Below are 18,976 nucleotides of genomic sequence, written 5' to 3'. Positions count from 1 at the left end.
ATTGTCACCACCAGACTAGTTAGGCCTCTTTCTCTCTAGAACACAGGGCAGGGACACACACACACACACACACACACACACACGCGCGCCTAAACTATAGTTTGTAAAGGAGAGAGCTGGGGGACGGGCCAGTTCTGACTGCTTCTCTCCCGCTGCAAATGGAGCAGAACCAAACATCCCATCTTTGCTGGCCCTACCTGGACTGCCATGACTCTCACAATCTTCTCCCTATCTACTAACCTCCCTCAAAACAGTGTGACCTATCAAACTTGGTGAAATAGCCCTGATCCACCTGGCTTCACTCAACACCATATATGCGAGTGGGGAAGTGTAGGGTGGAAAGGTTATCAGGGTTCTTAGAGTGGTTTGATTCCTGGAGAAAACACTGGTACCAAGTGAGACGCCAGGCTGCCAGTGGCCCCGGTGAACACAGACCCCATGTGTTTCAACAATGACCCCAACTTCCAACAATGGTTTATACAAAGACTTTCGAGTTTATTTTTTAACAAATATACATGGGGCATAGTTAAGGTTACCACCTGAATGACATCTAACGTGCAGCTTCTCTGTGGCTTTGAAGTCCTCAGCTTCTAAACGATCTCCAGCTAGCTAGTTAGGAATGTACATACACATGGTATTAAAGTTGATTAGTTTTTGAACATATCAAATGAATGCAATTACTTTTTTGGAGTATTTTTCATTCATATCGCTTGAAAGTTTTGGATTATCTCAAAGGAAAGTTGGGGTTATGGTACAAAGTGTTATTAATACTAGCGCCAGAGATCTCGGGCCCCCGAGCAACTCAGAACTGTGATATCAAGTTTTAAAGTCATGTCATGACTGAAGTGAGGTGCAATACCCAATATTCTGGCTCTCTGATGCATTCTTTTCCTTAACCCACTACCTTAATGCTTAACTTTTCTAGAAATGCCTTGGGTTTTCTCATATTATTTGATAAAAAAATAATTTCCTTTTCAGTGATGTAAAGAAGGCAACAAAAAATGCCACTGATGAACGTCTCCTTACAATTAGGATTTAGCTCATCAGTAACAAAAACGAGGAAAGTCTTTGGTCAGTACACGGAGATCCCCCGGCTTCCACGGAAACGTCCCTCAATAAGAGGAACTTGCATCAGATAAACAGGAGTCAATCTCTCTTCGAAAAAGTTAACGTGTTAAGACTACTCCCTCAGTCTTTACTCAGGTGACATTCCCAGTGAACCTAAAACCTTCAGGGGGTTCACATGTGAGGTTTCCCCAAGTAAGAATCCTTTCGAAGGTTGTTTGTTTTGTTTTTACAAATAAGTCAACATGTCCACTGTGTGCTTCGGGGGCCTCTACAGATGTGTGTGTTCTTTTTTATCAGTTTGCATTTATGTAGAATCCTTGGGGAAGAGCATACACAAAAACGCCTTTGGAGTAATTCCTTTATAAGGTAAACAGAAAGATACAAGGCCGACCTATGTTGAAATATAAGATTATAGTATTATTACATTTCTTTGAAGAATGCACAAACTGCCAGATCATGTTTCCTCTCCTGACAATTAAACTGCTCTAATGTGACTGTCAGGTTCGTCTTTTCAGAAGCTGTGAGACTGCTGATGGCCCCAGCTCCTCGGCTGTTGCAACATAGCTGTTACTGACTTGGTGCCTTTCTGACATAGAATCAAATTTAACATAGGATCAATGGGCTGTCTTGTAAACCTCTCCTAATTCAATGGAAATTTTTCCATTAAACTGCTTCTGGCAACTTGGAAAGGTAAAACGGGCCGGGTGTCTGTCCCTGCTTCTCTCAGGTGGGTTCATTTCTTAGTTGGTCTAGGGTACAGCATCCTGGAAGACCTTGGCTGACTTTTCTGTGATTTGGGGAAACCCCTGAACACTCATATAATTTGGCTTTTGGATGTGCTTAAAATTGTGCAGGGACACATGACAAGGGAGAAGTGGCGACCCCTTGGGGGACCTGCATGCACAGAACTTGGTCATTCTCGCCATGAACATTTAGACATTGACCTGCTCCCAGGCATGTCTCAGGACTATTTGGGGTTTGACCCACACATCTGGGTCAAGCCTTAGACAAGTCTTCTTTGAGAATTTTGGCATTCAGAACCTCCTTAACTCAAGACTTCACGTCAGTCTCAGGAGAGTGGGACCAGCATGCCCACTTAGTCCCCAGCCACATCCTACAGCTGGGGATTCAGTCGGAAGACACGTGTATTACTTGTTACATAACTGTGCTGTGTACTGCAGCTCATGCACGTGCCCATGGAAGACACCTGAAACACAAGTGCAGTGCAGCATAGAAATGGGATACACAGCATCCATTGTCAGCAGTCAGTGTAGTGTAGTTACCCAAACATCATCAGTGTCCTGGGAAACACTGTACATTGTGTAGCCCATGACTTTCCCTCTCCAGGAATACTGGAGAGTGGCCAGTGGGATTCAGAGGAAGGCAGCAATGATATCAGCAGCTTGGTGCATGTGGAAGGCTCTGGAGCCTGAGACAACAAGGCATGCTGTCTACACTGAAATGGGTTGGTGAGTCCTTGGGTCCCTGGCTTACGAGACGGCCACACGAGGCAGGCTCCTGGCAAAATAGATTTCCTGCGTCTCAGCTCTGGCAAAGCCTCACGGTGAGACATACAACAAAAGAGCATGTGGCCGCTGGGCTTGGTGCCGCTCCCTCCAGGGAGATGTAAGGATGCCCTGCTCCTGGAAGCTGGGCCCTCACTTGCAGAGGACGCCGTTTTGCAAGGTTTTGTTTCTGGCGGTGATGCAGGGCGAGGTGACCACCTGGGGAATGTCTTCCTTGCCCTTCGGTGAGGGGCTGCTATTGTTACTGCCACTGGATTTGCTTCTGCTTGGATCCAAAGCGGGCTGGGTGGGCAAGGAGCGGGTGCCCTTGGCCCTGACCAGGCAGCTGCAGACCAGCCGAAAGAAGGCGCGTCGCATCTCCTTGCTGGCCAGGGTGTAGATAACGGGGTTCATGGCGGAGTTGAGCACAGCCAGCACGATGAACCACTGGGCTCTGAACAGGATGGCACACTCCTTCACTCTGCAGGCCACGTCGACAAGGAAAAGGATGAATAGCGGGGACCAGCAGGCAATGAACACGCTTACCACAATCACCACGGTCCGCAGCAGGGCCATGGACCGCTCCGAGTTGTGGGGGCTGGCCACCCTGCGGCTGCTGGACTTCACCAGGCAGTAGATGCGCGCATACAGGATCACGATGGTCACAAGGATGGCCGTGAAGATGCTAATGCAGAACGCAATGTACTTCTTGGAATAGAGGGGCAGGATGGTGGAGCAGTCGGGCAGGTTGTGCAGGCAGTTCCAGCCCAGGATGGGCAAGGCGCCCAGGGAGAAGGCAATGAGCCAGCACATCCCGATCAGAAGGAAGACGCGGTGCTTCTTGTTAGCGTCGTATGGCCTCATTTTGATCATGGTCAAGTGCCGCTCGATAGCGATGGCCAGTAAGCTACAGGTGGACGCCCCGAGGGCCACGAACATGCTGCCCTCCCGCAGGAACCAGACCGTCGGAGACAGGCTCAGTGTCTTCTTGCCCGACATCAGAATGTTGACCTTGTAGGCAATGCCAGCCAGCAGGTCGCAGAGAGCCAGATTGCCGATGAAAAAGTACATGCGGTTGTGAAATTTATTGTTTTTCCATATGGCAATGAGAACCATCAGGTTCTCCAGGACGATGAAGCTGCAGATGACCAAGAACAGCACAGTGGTGAGAGTGCTGCCCTCAGGGGATTCTCTCAGCCGGCCTTCGAGTTTGCCCACGTAGTTGTAATGTTTGTGCAGAGTCTCATTCTCAGCGAAGGGTCTGGGATATGATGAGTGGACCCTGGCCATCACTTGGAATTCACAGGCAGTCAGCTCCAAATCCACCAGAGGGCTCCCTGGGAACGTCCATTTCCAGGGAAAACAAAGACCGGCTCAAGCTTTAGTAATGATCCCAGCCAGACCCCGGCTGGGGTGTTGAGAATTGGTTCCTGCGAAAAGATAAAGGAGGGGTGCCCAGTGATAAGGTCATACCACCAAAGAGCAAGGGTGGCAGCAAAGCTGGAGAAAGGCACCAAAAATGCTGAAGCACTTGGATGGCTGGTTTTTACCGGCTCAGAGAGGGCCTCTCAACACAGGCCAAGTTCCTAAGTGACTGAGGAGGACCTGGGAAGCGATCTGGTGTCTGCAGTTGCCAGGAGGGAAGTTCAGTGCAGGACCACCAAGGTCATTGACTCCTATAAAGATGATGCACAGACCCAAATAAAACTTCCATCTGGAAATCTCAAGTTACTTAGGAATGTTAACCGTTAATCCTCATCTACCACACGGGAGTTGGGGAACCATGACTCTTAGTTACCAAGAGCAACTAAGGACTATCTCAGGTTGAAATAATAGGATGGACTCCGGCAGGTACCCACCAGATTTCTGAGAGCTTCCTGGTGCGTTTTGGAGTGACAGCATAGGACACATCCACATGTCCCAGATGGCCTCCCCTGGCACCAGGTCCAAGGACAGAAATTAGATCCAGATGGCCCATAGGTCTGCCCAGCAGATAGTCCTGAGACTGGACCACGCAATTACAGAACAGTGTAAGGACACACACGGTCCCCGGTGGCCACTTCCCTAGTGAGCAGCTGAGCGTGGAGCTGGAGGAGGAAGGAATACAAACCTATAAAAGTGGACTCACCTTCCAATGAGGTGCCAGGAAGAAACAGAAAGCAAAGACAAGCATGTGGACTTTGAGTTTGGCTTAAAACCCAGAGGCCTAAATATCTGCTGTAACTGACTAAACCCCCAAAACTGAATCAGTGCCACTAAGCCAAAACAAACAACTAACTTGCACTAGTGAGACAGTGAAGGCAGTGAGCACAGAAGCCAGGCCCTGGATGGCCTTGAATTTTAACCCTTCCCCCACTGTGCCCTGGACACTCCCCAATCCGCTTGTGGCCTCCTGTGAGAACCACAGTGAAGCCGACCCAACTACCAAGGTAGAAAGGGCTATCAGTGGACTGACTTTAGATGTAAATTATTCAAATATTTCAATATCTAATTAAAATCAAATGAAGTTAAAACAGTCCACTGTGTGTATCCAGCGAAGCTTTTTTGGGTACTTTTTAATCTTTAAGCCACAACTCTAAATTTGGATCAGAGGCAAATGGACCACTCTCCAATGATATGTGGTGTGACGAGATCTGAAGGCCTCCTCCACCAACTGAGCTCAATCCCAAGTATGAATGGAGGCCGAGACAGGCGTAAGTCCCTGGAAGGACCGAGGGGTCAGCTTGGGCAGCTGTCTGAGGCAGAAGCAGAGGAGACCCCAACCAGGAGCCCCCACCCAGGACCCCTCCAGACAACTGCTCTCCTGCCCCTCAGGCACGGGTCCTAGGGCTCTGCGGACGTTGTCAAGCCCTCCCACCTTTCATTCATCTGGGGGACCTGGGTCCTCTGAGACTGGGCAGACGTGGCCCCACTGCTGCTTCTCAGAGATTTCTTTTCTTTCCAGTGTCCAGAACATTCAATGTGCTGCTTGTTCTGGAAACCCCGTGGGCCCCGGCATCTGAGCTGACGTCTGTGCTCTGCCTGGAACTGCCCCTGACCCTTCCCTGGCCCTGCATGACAGCTGTCGGAGGCCGCGGAGGACATGGGGGTCAGCTTGAATGCCACGTGTGGCAGAAACCTCTTCTAACTTCAGAAGGGAACAGAACAGCAGGAAGGTTCTGAGGCTGGGCTAACGATGAAGGACCTGAGGGGGCACCTACTGAGGTCTCCCCCATCGCTGATCAGCCCTGGGCCTACCTCCCTGACCACGGCCCACCTAAGCCCAGGGGTACCTTGCTGCCTCGGGCAGAAGGCAAGGCTGCCCCCAGTCCCCGCATACACCTGGACGGAGGCCAGGAAGGACCAACAGGCTTGTCTGCTGGTTCTGCCACAGGCGACAAGGACAGGTCACCTCGGTGGGCAGTTTTCCCATTAGCCCCCTCCCCCAGTTTTATATAAATCTCATCAGTCCCTCAAGCTTCAGTCAAATTCTACCTGTTCTGTGACATTTTCTAGAATCAGGCCAGCCTGCAGTGACTTTTCTCTGAGGCGACCACCACTTTTTAAAACAAATTGCAAGTTGTGTTTTTAAGAGTAGAAGACAGACCAGCAGCCGACACGACCTGAGCCCGTTGCCTGAAGTGCCGGACCCAGTCCTCACTGACAGCATGACGTTCACAGCGTCTCTCAGTGCCTGGTACATGGACAGGTGCCCACAAATGTGCACGCTCTTTATCACTGCTTCTCTATGCATTCTTTTTTTTTTTTTCAAACTTAGATGATAATTTTAATAAAAATGGTACAAAACTAAAGTTGACTCAAATACAAAAATTGATCCAAAATTATGGAAATAACCTGAGATTTTTTAAAATTATCAAACAATTTAAAATAAATAGAGATAGCCAAAACAGAACTGTAAGGTAGTATTATTAAAATCTTCAAGTAGTAGATATCTATGCATTCTTTATCTGTGAACGGTGAATGGGGAATCCACACCCCACCCTGCTGGACACCATGCCCAGGAGAATTTGGCCCCCAGTTCTCCTCCCAACACTTCCCACCCCAGGGCATGACCACTGAGCGAGTACTCAGCGTTCTCCACGTGGAGGGTGCTGACAAAGACAGCACCAAGTGTCCTTGTTCATGGAAAAGGCCCAGCACAAGGGCAGGGAAGGTGACTCGGGTGTCACTTCACCAAGCGGCATACGGAAGCAGCGTCCTGAGGGCACTCCTTCCCACACAGCTGGCCCAAGTGCTCTCCTGCACCCCCCCCACACCAGGCCACGCGCTGCCATGTCTAGGTGGTCACCCCTCTATCCACTATACCACCATGCCTGTTTGCTTCAAAATGTCTCTCGGACGTCTGCTCCCCCACCAGGGATTTCTGTCCCAGGAACAGATAATGGTATGTATGTGGTTAACATGAGGCATTATAATGGCTGACTTAGCACCAGGGTAGTCTGAATGATAATAATAAGTGAGTAACATGAATTGTACATGAATTCACACCCACGAGGGAAAAGGGGCTTCAGGCATCTGCACTGGAAAGGTTTTTGAGACCAAGGTACATCTGAAGCTGGTCTTCTGTGCCTCAGTTTCCCCCATGATAACTGCATGCCATTTTACGTATCTCATGGCTCCCTCTGGATCTCTGAGACCCCTTTGTGCCATGAAGTGCACATAGAAGGGACATGAGCCCGTTTAAAACTGCTGGATGTGCACTTTTCCAGGAGTAAAGAGCAGACTGACATCTTTATCTTTTCCCCCCTGCATATCCGTAGTTTTGATAAAATTGAGCAGAGAGGAAAAAACAACAAAATAAAAAGCAATCAATAAAAACTAATAACTAGCAATAAAGTAACAATAGTAAAAACAGTATAAAATGTGCCAGAGACCCATCAAAGCCAAGAATCCTGAGGGTGAACATCTTTTCCCATTAATGCTTGATTTATAATTTCCCTTAATTAAATATTCATTGTTCAAAGAGCATATTTTTTCAGAACATTTTTTTGTTGTTGTTAAATGTAAATCTCCACATTTTGCGTAACTAGAAGACATTCAGTTCTCTTTGGAATCTAAAAGCCTATTTTCTTTGGATTATCAACATTAGAAAGTAGAACCATCCCGAGAGTAAAGTGCTGGCTACGTGCTAGGCTGGTTTTGGATGTGTCTGAACATTTCTGTGTGCAGTCAAAAGCATCTCACTGGACGCCAGCTGTCTCACCCCACAGAGAAGGGTTCCAACCCAAAACCATGAGGCCGGCCCCTCACGACCCCTCGCGCCCTTTCTAGTCCCTGCTCACTCCCAGAAGGGACCACTGTCTGGGCTTCTCATCCCGTAGTACAGCCCGTTTCTGACCTTCACGTGAATGGAGCCCTGCAGTGCACAGTTGTGCCCGGGTCTCCCAATGCGATGCTCCTGCCTATCACACGTGTAGAAGCCCGGGATCCCATCTTACTGCTCCCACTGAGTGGGCAGATGCACCGTTCTTTGTTTGTGGACATGGGGTGGTCTCCCATTGTTTTCACCCTAAGTAGCGTGCTAGGACTAGTGTGGCTGTACTTGTGTGAGCACGTGCCTGCATGTCCATGGACCACTGATTTCTGAGCATGCTGTGCTGGCATCTAGGTTTGACTCTGATGCTGAGCGCCCCTGCAGAGGCTTACAGGGCTCGGTCAGCATCCCTCAAATCAGTGCCTGTGCGGAGAAATCCCCCCGTCCCCCTACCACCAGGGGCGAGATTTACACATTACAAATGCTCAGATTTTGTTTTATTTTAAAAGATTAGTGTCTGGGGTTGGCAGTGACACTGTATACATTTGATCACTGCTTAAATTCCACCTGAATACTTGAAGCCCATTCCTAAGAAATGTGTGCAGGCTAGTGTTGTACATCCTCAGAAAGCTGCACATGTTATAATAGATACACAGGCACTCAGGATAGAGATACTCTTGATTGTTGGCAGTGGTCTTCCAACAAATCCAAATTGTGACAGTGCTACACTCTTGAGCAGGCCTGGTATATGTCCATCTGCAGAGCCCAGGCCCCGCACAACCCTCCCCTCCCCGCATCTCTTGTGAAGGAGGTCCACTGCTGCTACGTCCCTTAGATCTACTCAACAGAGCCCATTGCCTAAGGGTTCTCACGTTAGTTATCCTGCTGAGCTGGGCTCTGTAAGTCCACCTCAAGGCGTTTAAACACCAACACTTTTCCTTTTTAGGAGATAGAATGAAATGCCTTCTAGAAGGTAGTTCTGAGGTATGTTACCCAGCTTAGACCCTGTCAAGCTGGGGTGCTTCCCTTCCCTCCATTCCAAGAAGGCACAACCGCAGGAAGTGGGGGAGGGGTGGACCCTGGCTGGCCGATGGATTCCAGATGTGCTTTCTACACTGGTTATTCACTTTCTCTACACATGTCAATTTGAAAAATAAACAAACTATAAAAAGGAAAAGAAAAAAGTAAAGGAAAATAGTTCCATAAAGTCTGGGGTCTCTCTCTCCCTCTCCAATGGCAAAAAAGAACAGCTCAATAGGATAGTGAGAAATTTCTCCTGGTCCAGTGTAGAATGCAGTATTTTTAAAAGGCATCTTTTCCCAGGGAAATTGCTTAGTTCATCCTCCAAACTGAATTAAAACATCAAGCATTTGACATCAAGCAAACTTTCTTGGAAAGCAGGATTCTTTTTCTTTCATTTAAAAAAACTTAGAAAGGAAATAATGAGTTGGCCATTTCACGGCCCCAGCAAAATTCCTTTGCTAATGGGTATTTTCCCTCTCTGCGGATTTATTAGGTGACCCTTCTCTGCTTTCAGAGACAGTTCACAGCAAGAGGCTCACACACACACAGCTTCGCACGCATGCACTTTGTTCTAGGTCAGTAATGGAGCTCCCCGGGAGATAACTGCAGATGAACCAGGTGAGGATTTCACATGCGAGTACACACACCCCTGGGCACCCAGGCTTGTCCATACGAAGGCAATTGCTTCTGATGCAAGGGGTCTTACCCTCTTTGCTTCTCAACCAAGCTTTTCAAACCTTCTCTTCCCTGACTGCTTTAAGTAAGGGTACAGGATTAAATTCCCACCAATTGCCAAAAGACCAATAAGTGTGTGTGGAACTGAACTCCTCCAGGTAGGTAAAGGCATATGTAAATCAGAGGTGCCCTGTTCAGGAAGTCCTAACTATGGGGTTCCTCTCATCCTTACCCAAAGCAGTGCTCTCACTCAGTGACATGGCATGTATACCACACATTGCACCTTGTAGTTACCACGTGGTCCCCCCATTTGCCTTCTGAAAGTACACAGGAGGAAACTGAGGCTGGGGGTGGTCACGGTCCTTAGTGGCACAGCTTGGAAGAGACTGCACTGGGCTGGATGTCTGTGCCTGGTACACCCCATTAGTAGTAAGCTCTTCTGGAGGTGACTACCTTTTCACATGTTGCTCACCTTGATGGTGACAAGAGCATCCCCAACATGCTGTAGAACCGAATCGCCTCCAGTACGCTAGCAAAGTCCTGGAATGGGGGCTTCACTGAAACATGTGGAAGGCTCTGATGCCAGGGAAATGGAGTGGCATTGTTAAGGCCAGAGAGCCCTGTTGGCTCACAAGGACTTCCACTCCAGCTCACAGTGCCACTCGGATGCCAGTCCACCCACTGGGCACCACCACATTCTCCACCGAGCAATCTTGTCACTGATTTGACCCGACTGGCTTATTGCTTGGGTTGTTACAGACACAGCTTCAATCCCCCCAAAATAGAAAGATAACAAAACAAAAGGCAACTCTATGCCCAGTAGTTGTAATAATAATAACTGAAATGTATTATTAACTGACATTAGGTAGGATTTCACTCAATATATCATATTATCTCCAAAAGATCACGGTAAATCTCTTAAGGCAATTAATTACTTCAACAGAAAACGTATGGCAAAGCAATAATATGAAATAACTCCCACACTGAGGAGAAAGAAAAGGGGCCGCAGCGGGCTGCTGAGGACGCCTCAGCAGCTGTGTCAGCACACAGGTAACAGTCACAAATTCTGGCAGAAAAATGGCACTCTACAAGATGGCAGCTCCAAATATTTCAAGATCATGGCACGCTCAAATTCTCATTTTTTTGGTATAAAAATATATGCATATGCTATAGGTACTGAAGCATCTTCAGGAGATGGAAGAGATACCATGGAATGAACAGTGTGAAGAGATACCATGGAATTAACATCATTTCCAGAGAAAGGAAAATCAGTCCCTCAATTTGCAGAAACAAAGCCATTAGGCCGATATGCACGGCTCCTTCTACAGGAAACATGAGTTTCTACTATCCACATTTGGTTGAAAATTAGGAGAGTTGTGCACTTAAAAGGAAATTCACAAATATAAAGGGGAAAGCAGCATTTTCAAAGATGCAAACTGGATGAGAAATCCTTGGACCTGCATCTCAGGGGAGGCTCTTAAGGGCTGACTTAACATTTTAGATCACTGGTGTCAGGTGACAAGAGCCACTGGACTAGCAAGCCCAATGTAAACATTCGCTGACTGAGAAAACCCAGTGTGTTGCTCTTCTATGGCAACAAAATTAATCATACTGGCATTGAGCTCTGCATCAATTAAGTGAGAAATCGTACAGATCCAGACACTTGCACTACTCGAGAAACACAAACACCTCCCCCCACCACCACCACTATCACCTCCTATACCAACACCAGCCACTGTCACGGCCATCCTTGTTAATTACACACCCACGGAAACTAATCCTGCCCTTGTACTTTCTAGCAATTATATTTTTCTTAATAATGCCTGCAAGATTTTCATTTCATCAATCAAGAAAATAATGCTGAAAAGATAAACTATGAACATGCGATATATACAATGTCTGCAACCTCTGATGTCTAGAGGAGAAATTCCTAATTCTGGAAGTACTCAGAGCTCCAGCGGAGGGAGGTACTAGTATGTGCAGGGGGGATTTCCCATTTTTGAAATAATCTTACAGAAGAGCCTTCAATTCATGCTTGCTACCCTTTCTTCATCCTCAAAACGAAGTGTGTTCTCTTTAAAAATTTTACAAGAAGTCTCTCCCTTACATCTAAATATAAGAACACCACAAAGAAATATGTCATTGGGAGTGTCCAATGCCAGAGAAAAAGAGAGTGAGACAGATGAGGGGTGGGGTGAGACCAACAATTTGGAGATGGGTGGTTAAAAGTGGCAAAGCGAGCAGGCTCCCTGCCTCAAGCCAGAGAAGGACTTGTCCTGCCCCTCGTCCCGGCTTTATCTCCATTATGAATGCAGCACACTCATTTTCCGTGGGCGCCTCCTTACAGCACCGGACTTTATCTCCCAGCCCCAGATTCTGACAGCCCTGATTGCCTTGTATGAGAAATACAAAGAAAAATGGAATTTTTGGGTCGAATGTACCTTAAATGATTTTCCCAGGAGAATGACAGCAACCACACATTCCCAGAGTCCCCAGGTCCTCATTCTGGGAGGGCATCTAACTTTTTAATTGTCCAAGTTAAACCACGGATGGAAGTTCTCCGTGAAGACTCACCTCTCTTTCATTCAGGTTATTGAGAGGCAGCTGGGTTTAAATGCTCCAGTTATGGTTAAAAGGGAAGCACCCCCTCCCCCTGCCGTGCGGCTGGGTCACCAGAATGTCTGTCTTGGGGGAGGGGGTGATCTGACGTGGTGCGCTCGTGCCAAGGTTCCGCTGGAATTTCGTGAGAAAAGTGGTCCCGGCTGTCCCCATCCGCCCTGGCGCCCGCGTTCCCGGCCCCGCCGACTCACCTCTGTCTGGGAAGGGCACTTGGGTCACCGGCATGCTGGCGCCTGTTCCTCCGCGAAGATGCGAAGCGGGCTGGGATACCGGATAGTCTTGGGGGCTCGCTTGTGCTCGTCCTGCCTCCACGTTCAGCTCCGGGTACCTGTCGGGTGTCCCCGGGACCCGCTCCCTCAGCCTTTGGCCGTGCTGAGCCAGGGCACAAACTTTTCCGGCGGCCTGGGGGGCGGGGCTCGCTCTCCGCCTCTCCGCCTCTCCGCCTCCGGGCCTCCAGTTCACACAGCCCTGCCCCCTCCTCCGCCCCCATCTCTACCTCCCAACGCCGCGCTCCCAACTTCCCCGCCCCCATCTCCCAGCCAGCCGACGCCGCGCCCCCGGTTCCTAAGGCCTCGCCCCCATCTCCCGGCGCCCGGTCTCCATCTCCCCATCCCTGCGCCGGCCGCATACCCTTTCGCCCTGCTCCCAGCCCTCAGCCTCGCCCTTAGCCTTCGACCCCATCTCGCCGCTTCTCTGGCACTCGGCAGCCCACCTCTTGGCTCTCTGCGTCCCCCTCCACAGCGCCGCTCCGCTCCTACCCCAGGTCGGTCTGCAGACCTTGCGCCCGTCGGGCAAGCTCCAGATGCCGACCCTGGGACCCCAGGACCCAGCGGGGACAGGTCGAACCGGGTCTGGGGCTGGGCTTGGCTGGCACGCTGACGGCGGGAGTTTGGGCAGATTATTACTACTGCGGTCTTTATTATCGTTGTGATCATGATCATTTCCGTTGGAAACTGACCGAACCCGGTTTGTAGGGTAGCGCCTAGCAGACCGCCTCGCGTCCCTCCCTCTCCGAGCTCCCTGTCAGAGGCCGGCCCCCCGGGGCGCACGGGATCCGGACCTCAAACTCCACCCTGGGCTCGAGAACCGCACAACCCGCAAACCTGCGGCGTTCGATCTCAGCGACACCTCTGCCCCGCTCACAGATTCTCCCCTTTTATGATTAAATAAGATGCTCCATGCTAAGCGCTCCTGAAAGAAGAATCCCCAGGAAGGCGATTATCAAACCATCTATTGGAACGGAAAGGGAAGGCCCTGGAGTGAGTGAACACTAGAACTCCGAGAGGAGGAAGAAAGCAGGAGGAAAAGGAGAGAGCCAAGAAAAAGGAACCAGGAGGCCCGTTATCCGAAGCAAGGTTGTACATTGCTGAGCAGACAAGATTGGAGCCTCAGGTGGGGAATCTTGGGGAAGGTCACCCTCAGTTACCTGTCCCTGATGTGCCCTCTTGCCTCCAGAGGAGGAGCCGGGGCAGCCTTCCCCTAGAGCTGGTAACAAATACTTAGAATGGGTTTGAGCCCTGATGGGCACCTGTCGTATAATGGCAACAGAGTACAGGCTGCCCACTTCTGCTGGCCTTCTCTGTTGTTGGCAGTTGAGAAACCCAAGCCCTGGAAGCGTTGAGAGAAGGGGGCGGGCACTGCACAGATCAGTGGTGGGCAGGTGCTTCCTGTCCCTGTTTCTGCTTAATCCAACCTGCCTGTGCCGCCGTGAGCCCCCTCAGCATCTGGCCTTCCAAATTCAGAGTGTCTTGTGCTCTGAGAAGCCATTTCTGTCCCAAATTGCAAGTGCAAGCAAATATTCCTCCATTATCCGCTCGAACAGCAAGTGAAGAAAAGGAGAAGGAAGCCTGTGCTTGGGCCACTTGCCATCACCAGGGCAACAAGAGCATACCAGCCACTATGTCTGCATACTGCAGAAACCCTGAAAAGCAGTGGGGCTTCTTACTGCAGGTGTTCCAAGGGAGACACAGGATTTGACATATACTTGCATTCCTGAAACTCCTCTTTCGACAAGGTTCCTTTCCCCCAAAGATTCCCAGTTCTGGGCGTCTCTCCCCACTCACAGTCCAGTCCTCTCACTGACCCAGTGCCCCACCTCCACTCACTCCCTGCTCCCTGGCCTTAAAGCTCAGACACTGGACCCTGATGGGGCTGGGGCGGGGGGCCCTCCATGCTTCCACACAGCCCTAGAGGCCATATTCTTTCACTACTTCTCAGGACAAAGCCAGCCCCCCCTAAGAGTCTGTGAATGAAAGTCTCCTCTGCACCCCTGGTTAACAGGGAAAACTTTACAGAAGAATGCCAACTCATAAGTGTAAATGGGGTGGGAGAATTAGCAAATCCCCAACCTGCAGCCCACAAGGAAAAATTGAGTTGGAAAAGGTGATTTAATGCACCCAGAGGTGGAAGTGTGGAGAAATGGTTAGCCACACAGTGCCAACTGGAGAAGGAAAACATTTTTCATTTTCAATGGTGACACCTGGTTACTGGCACCTTAACAGGATCAAGCTCAGTGTCACTCATACTGGATCAAATTGGTAGCATGTGATGGTGCAGAACCCAGCACACAATAGCACTGATGCTCTATTCTTGCTAAAAATGCTTAATTTGAATCAAAAGATGCAAAGGAGCCTGCGCTTCCAGTTTACGGGACGGAGAAAGGATAGAGCAACAAGGTAAATGACACCAGGGAGAAACAATGAGATGAGTCCTGAGGACAGGCATTCTGTAGTCAGTTGGCCTGGTCTCCTCAAGAAAAGTCAGTGTCAGAAAAAGGATGGGAACGGTTCGAGTACGAAACAGCTAAAAAGACTCAACATGCCTCACAAGAAGCATGGACACTGATAGATTCTTGGGTCAACTGACCAGCATGAAGGACAATTTGGAGGATGTTTCAATGTGATGAAGTATTGAATGATATTATAGAATTATTGTTAACACTTTAGGTGTAATAATAGTGCAATGCTTCTCTAGGAAAATGGCCTTATTTTTAGTACATTCCTGCTGAACTATTAAAGAGTGAAAGAAATGCGTTGATGTCCAAAACTTATTTTTAAATGATTCAGCAAAAACAATATATACACATAAAGCTAATAGGACAAAATGTTAGTAATTATTGGATCTAGGTGGTAGACATGCATGGGCAGTTGGTACAATGTGTTCCGCTTCTCTATATGTTTGAAAATTTTCCATAGTAAAATCGGAGAAAAATAAAATGTCAGGTACTAAATAATTTTAAATTTTTTCCACCTCTGGGCTCAGTTTATTAAATCAAATCTAGGCTTATGTGAATAAAATAAAAAGATAGTATGATTTATATTTGTATACTATTGAAAACCACGTGGCCCCACACTTGAATATCATTGCAAATATATTACATACTTATTTGTAATTTTAAAAAAGGAAATATGTTCATTTTCCCAACACATTAGCGCCTGCGCCTGGCAAGCAGGTGCAGCATGGTTAGAGGACGTCCAGCTGTAAACCTCTAACTCGCAGGGAAATCTTTCCCAGGAGAGAGGTGGCATTGCAGGAGGGGACTACAGGAGCTGAGTAGCTGGGAAGACCAGACCTTTGCACCTATAAATGCAGCTCCTTTCTCCCTCCTCCTCTTTCCCAGCCTCTGCCTCCTGGATCCCACGGTGATTCTCCCAGTCCCTAGGTCAGAATTAATCCTCACTGTGCCTATTCTTTTCACATTTCATATTTTGTAAGGACGTTTATAATATTCAGACACCTAACTAGTGTGTGTGTTCATGTAAGTGTGTAACTGTGTGTATGTGGAAAAGTGTATGCATGTGCATACATGTGTGTTTATGTGCACATGTGTATGTGCATGTGTGTGTGCGCACACACGTGTGCATGCACTGCAGGACTGTACTGCTGTGAAGGAGGTGATGTATGCAACCCTCCATGGAAGGTGAGCACGTGGACCCTGTGGTATGATACAAAATATATGTTTGGTCTTCTGTTCCTGGTTCTTGGCCCAGACTCCTAAAATCCTTGAATTTATTTTCTTTTGTATAATAAGGAGACGACTGGTCAGGGGGCAGGTAGCATCAAGATTGGGGCTGATCCACAAAGGAACTGACCATGTGATTACAGGGTTGGAACTTCTAGTTCCACCTGCAGGAGGGGAGAGGGGCTGCAGATGGAGTTAATCACCACGGGCTAATGATTTCATCGATGATGCCTACATGATGACACCACCCGAGAAACCCCGAAGCAATGGGGTTTGTAGAGATTCCAGATTGGTGAGCGCATCTGTGAGCAGGAGGGTGACACACCCAGGGAAGGTATGGAAGCTTTGTGCCCCACTTCCCCTTACCTTGCCCTACACATCTCTTCCACTTGACTGTTCCAGAATTGTACCATTTATAATAAACCAGTAACATAAGTAAAGTGTTTCCTTGGGTTCTGTGAGTTCTTCTAGCAAGTGACCAAACCTGAGGAGGGGTGGGAACCTCTGAGTTTGTCACCAGGCAGAAGATCCAGTGGGAGTAGATAGCCTGGGGAGGTGGAGAGGTGTTGGTGTGTTTGAGCAGGCTGTGTGTTTTCAGAAGAGGCCTGCCTGCTCCAAAAGCAAGAGGAGGAAGAATGGGCTGGAAGACACTCGGCTGGGGTGAAGCGCTCCTGGTTCTCTCCATTGCTTTGTAGGAGGACAGTTCTGTGAGAGCTTGGGGTGATGCCTGCGTCTGAATCCCACAAACCAGGTAGCTCAGTCTTCAGCAGCCCTGATGGTTTGAGTCGAAGCAGCCCCCAAAATTGCCTGCCTTGCCGAATGCCACACCTGGGAAACTGCGGTGGGGGCCAGCTTGTTGGAGCAGCGCTCTGTTTACAGAAGACTGTTTATACACACCATCCTTGGTGTAATTCAACACAAATGCCTCAGTTATGTTTATCCAACTACTCACATAGCAGCAGTGGATGCGTAGGTATGTGCAAACCTGCCTGCACTCTGCTTGGACCGGTTCTGTGCGCTCCTCCCCTGCCCTTGGCTTTTTGAACAAGTGTCTGCAACATTGTTGAATAACTTCCTTTTTCTTGGCTGCAGAAGAGTTCCCGTGGGGGTGGGGGTGGAGATGAACATAACAGTAATTGTGGATTTCCTCACTCCTCCCATATCAAAGGCCTGTGGGTTTTAAGCAGAAAGGACTGAAGGAGTTTTGATAGGGACAGAAAGTGCAAATATCAGCCCTGACCTGGTGCTTACTCTTGCAAGGTACTAGGTCATGACCTTCACACAGCATGATTCCTTGACCTTCACAACAACTCTGTGAGATCAATACTAATATCCCATTTTTCAGATGAGGAAACCAAGGCACAGAGATAATTAGACATTTGCCCAAAGTCACACAGCTGGTAAGTGGCAGAGTTGGAAAGCCTTGTCCATTTAGAGTTTGTTGATCTATTTCAGCTCTTTGGAGGTTACAACCATCCTGAAAGACACTGGTCTGAACTTTATGTGGATGATTAATATGGGGGTGCCTGAGGAGAGGCACAGGGGCTTGCTTCCTTGACCTCACTTGGTTGGAGCCTGAGGGCAGAAAGGGAAGGAGGATGGATGCCATCCACTCAACCTCACTCTTGCCAGTCCTACATCTGCTCTCAGTTCTGGACCGTGTGTGTCTGGTTTGGGGGAGCTGGATGGATCCCTCCCAGATCCCTTATGGACAACCCCTGCTCAGTCTGTGAAGACTGCTAGCCCAGGCTGGAATGCTACAGTAGGAAGAAGTGTGCGGAATCTTGCTTCCACCATCATTCTTAATTAATAAAGAAACTGTTGAACTTCTGAGTTTTGGCATTTATATCTGCAAGATGGTACATTGTACCATATTCAATGGGTACAGTATTAACTATCTGGGCATTTAAATGGATCATATAAATTCTACAACTTATACAGTATGCACAAGTGTGAAAATATTTTTCTTTCACATTACTTTCACTGAAATCATGCACAAGCTTTTCTTCTTAATTAAAAAAGATTTAGAAACCTGAGTTTAGAAAAGTTTAGAAAAGGGAAAAGGGACAATGTCTTAAATCAATAATCTAAGTTCTTGCCTCAGGGAATGAGTAAAAGAAGAGCAAAGTAAACCCAAAGCAAGTAGAAGGAAGGATACAGGAAACATAAGAGCAGAAAATAATTAAATTAAAACAGAAAAATAATCAATGAAATAAAAGGTAGTTCTTTCAAAGATCAATAAATTGACAAAACCTCTAGCAAGACTGACAAAAAAAAGGGAGAAGACAGAAATTACCAGTATCAGGAATAAAACAGAAGCTATCACTACACACCCTTACGACATTAGAACTGTAATAAGGAAAAAGTTGGACCAACTCCACACACATACATTTGACAACTGATAATAACAGACCAGTCCTTGAAAAGCACAAATTATCACAATCCTTTCAACATGAAATTAATAATTTGAATGAGAAGTGGAATTCATAATTTATGAGTTCTCAAAAAAGAAACCTTCAGACCCAGATAGTTTCACTGGAAAATTCTAACAAGCCACATAAAAAAGAATTAATACCAATTCTCTTTCAGAAAATAGAAATGCTTCCCAAATCATTTTATAAAGCAAGTATTATACATATACCAAAACCAGACAAAGACCATACAAAAAAAGAAGACTACAGACCCATGTTTCTCATAAATATAAACACATACATTCTTAACAAAACATTAACAAGTAGAATTCAACAATCTATGAAAATAATTATTACCAAGACCAAGTTGGGTTTATTCCAGGAATGGAATGCTGGTTTAATACTCACAAATCAAGCAATATAATCCGTAATACTAATAGCCTAAAAAAAGAAAAACTGT

General features: G+C 47.7%; 1 protein-coding gene across 2 annotated transcripts; it reads right to left on the bottom strand.

Moving 5' to 3' along the window:
- Positions 1 to 473: 473 nt before the first annotated feature.
- S1PR3 (sphingosine-1-phosphate receptor 3) lies at positions 474 to 13,742 on the bottom strand. Of its 2 annotated transcripts, XM_019713791.3 has the most exons (3): positions 12,857 to 13,742; positions 12,336 to 12,472; positions 474 to 4,003 (listed from the first exon to the last, which is right to left on the bottom strand). In XM_019713791.3, the coding sequence occupies exon 3, from the start codon at positions 3,861 to 3,863 to the stop codon at positions 2,727 to 2,729; it is 1,137 nt and encodes a 378-aa protein (XP_019569350.1). In that variant the 5' UTR covers positions 3,864 to 4,003; positions 12,336 to 12,472; positions 12,857 to 13,742; the 3' UTR covers positions 474 to 2,726. The 2 variants fall into 2 exon arrangements, with proteins under 2 accessions (XP_019569350.1, XP_074186321.1); XM_074330220.2 differs by lacking the exons at positions 12,336 to 12,472; positions 12,857 to 13,742 and adding an exon at positions 11,967 to 12,240.
- Positions 13,743 to 18,976: the final 5,234 nt, after the last annotated feature.

Source organism: Rhinolophus sinicus, chromosome 16 (genome assembly GCF_057876585.1).
Source record: "Rhinolophus sinicus isolate RSI-liver-muscle chromosome 16, RSI-T2T, whole genome shotgun sequence".
In the NCBI taxonomy this organism is placed as follows: domain Eukaryota; kingdom Metazoa; phylum Chordata; class Mammalia; order Chiroptera; family Rhinolophidae; genus Rhinolophus; species Rhinolophus sinicus.
Note: the sequence above shows the minus strand (reverse complement) of the source record. Positions and strands in the feature narration are given on the sequence as shown.

Excerpts from the sequence above, each read along its gene's own strand:
- S1PR3 (XM_019713791.3), bottom strand. The coding sequence starts at position 3,863 with ATGGCCAGGGTCCACTCATCATATCCCAGACCCTTCGCTGAGAATGAG.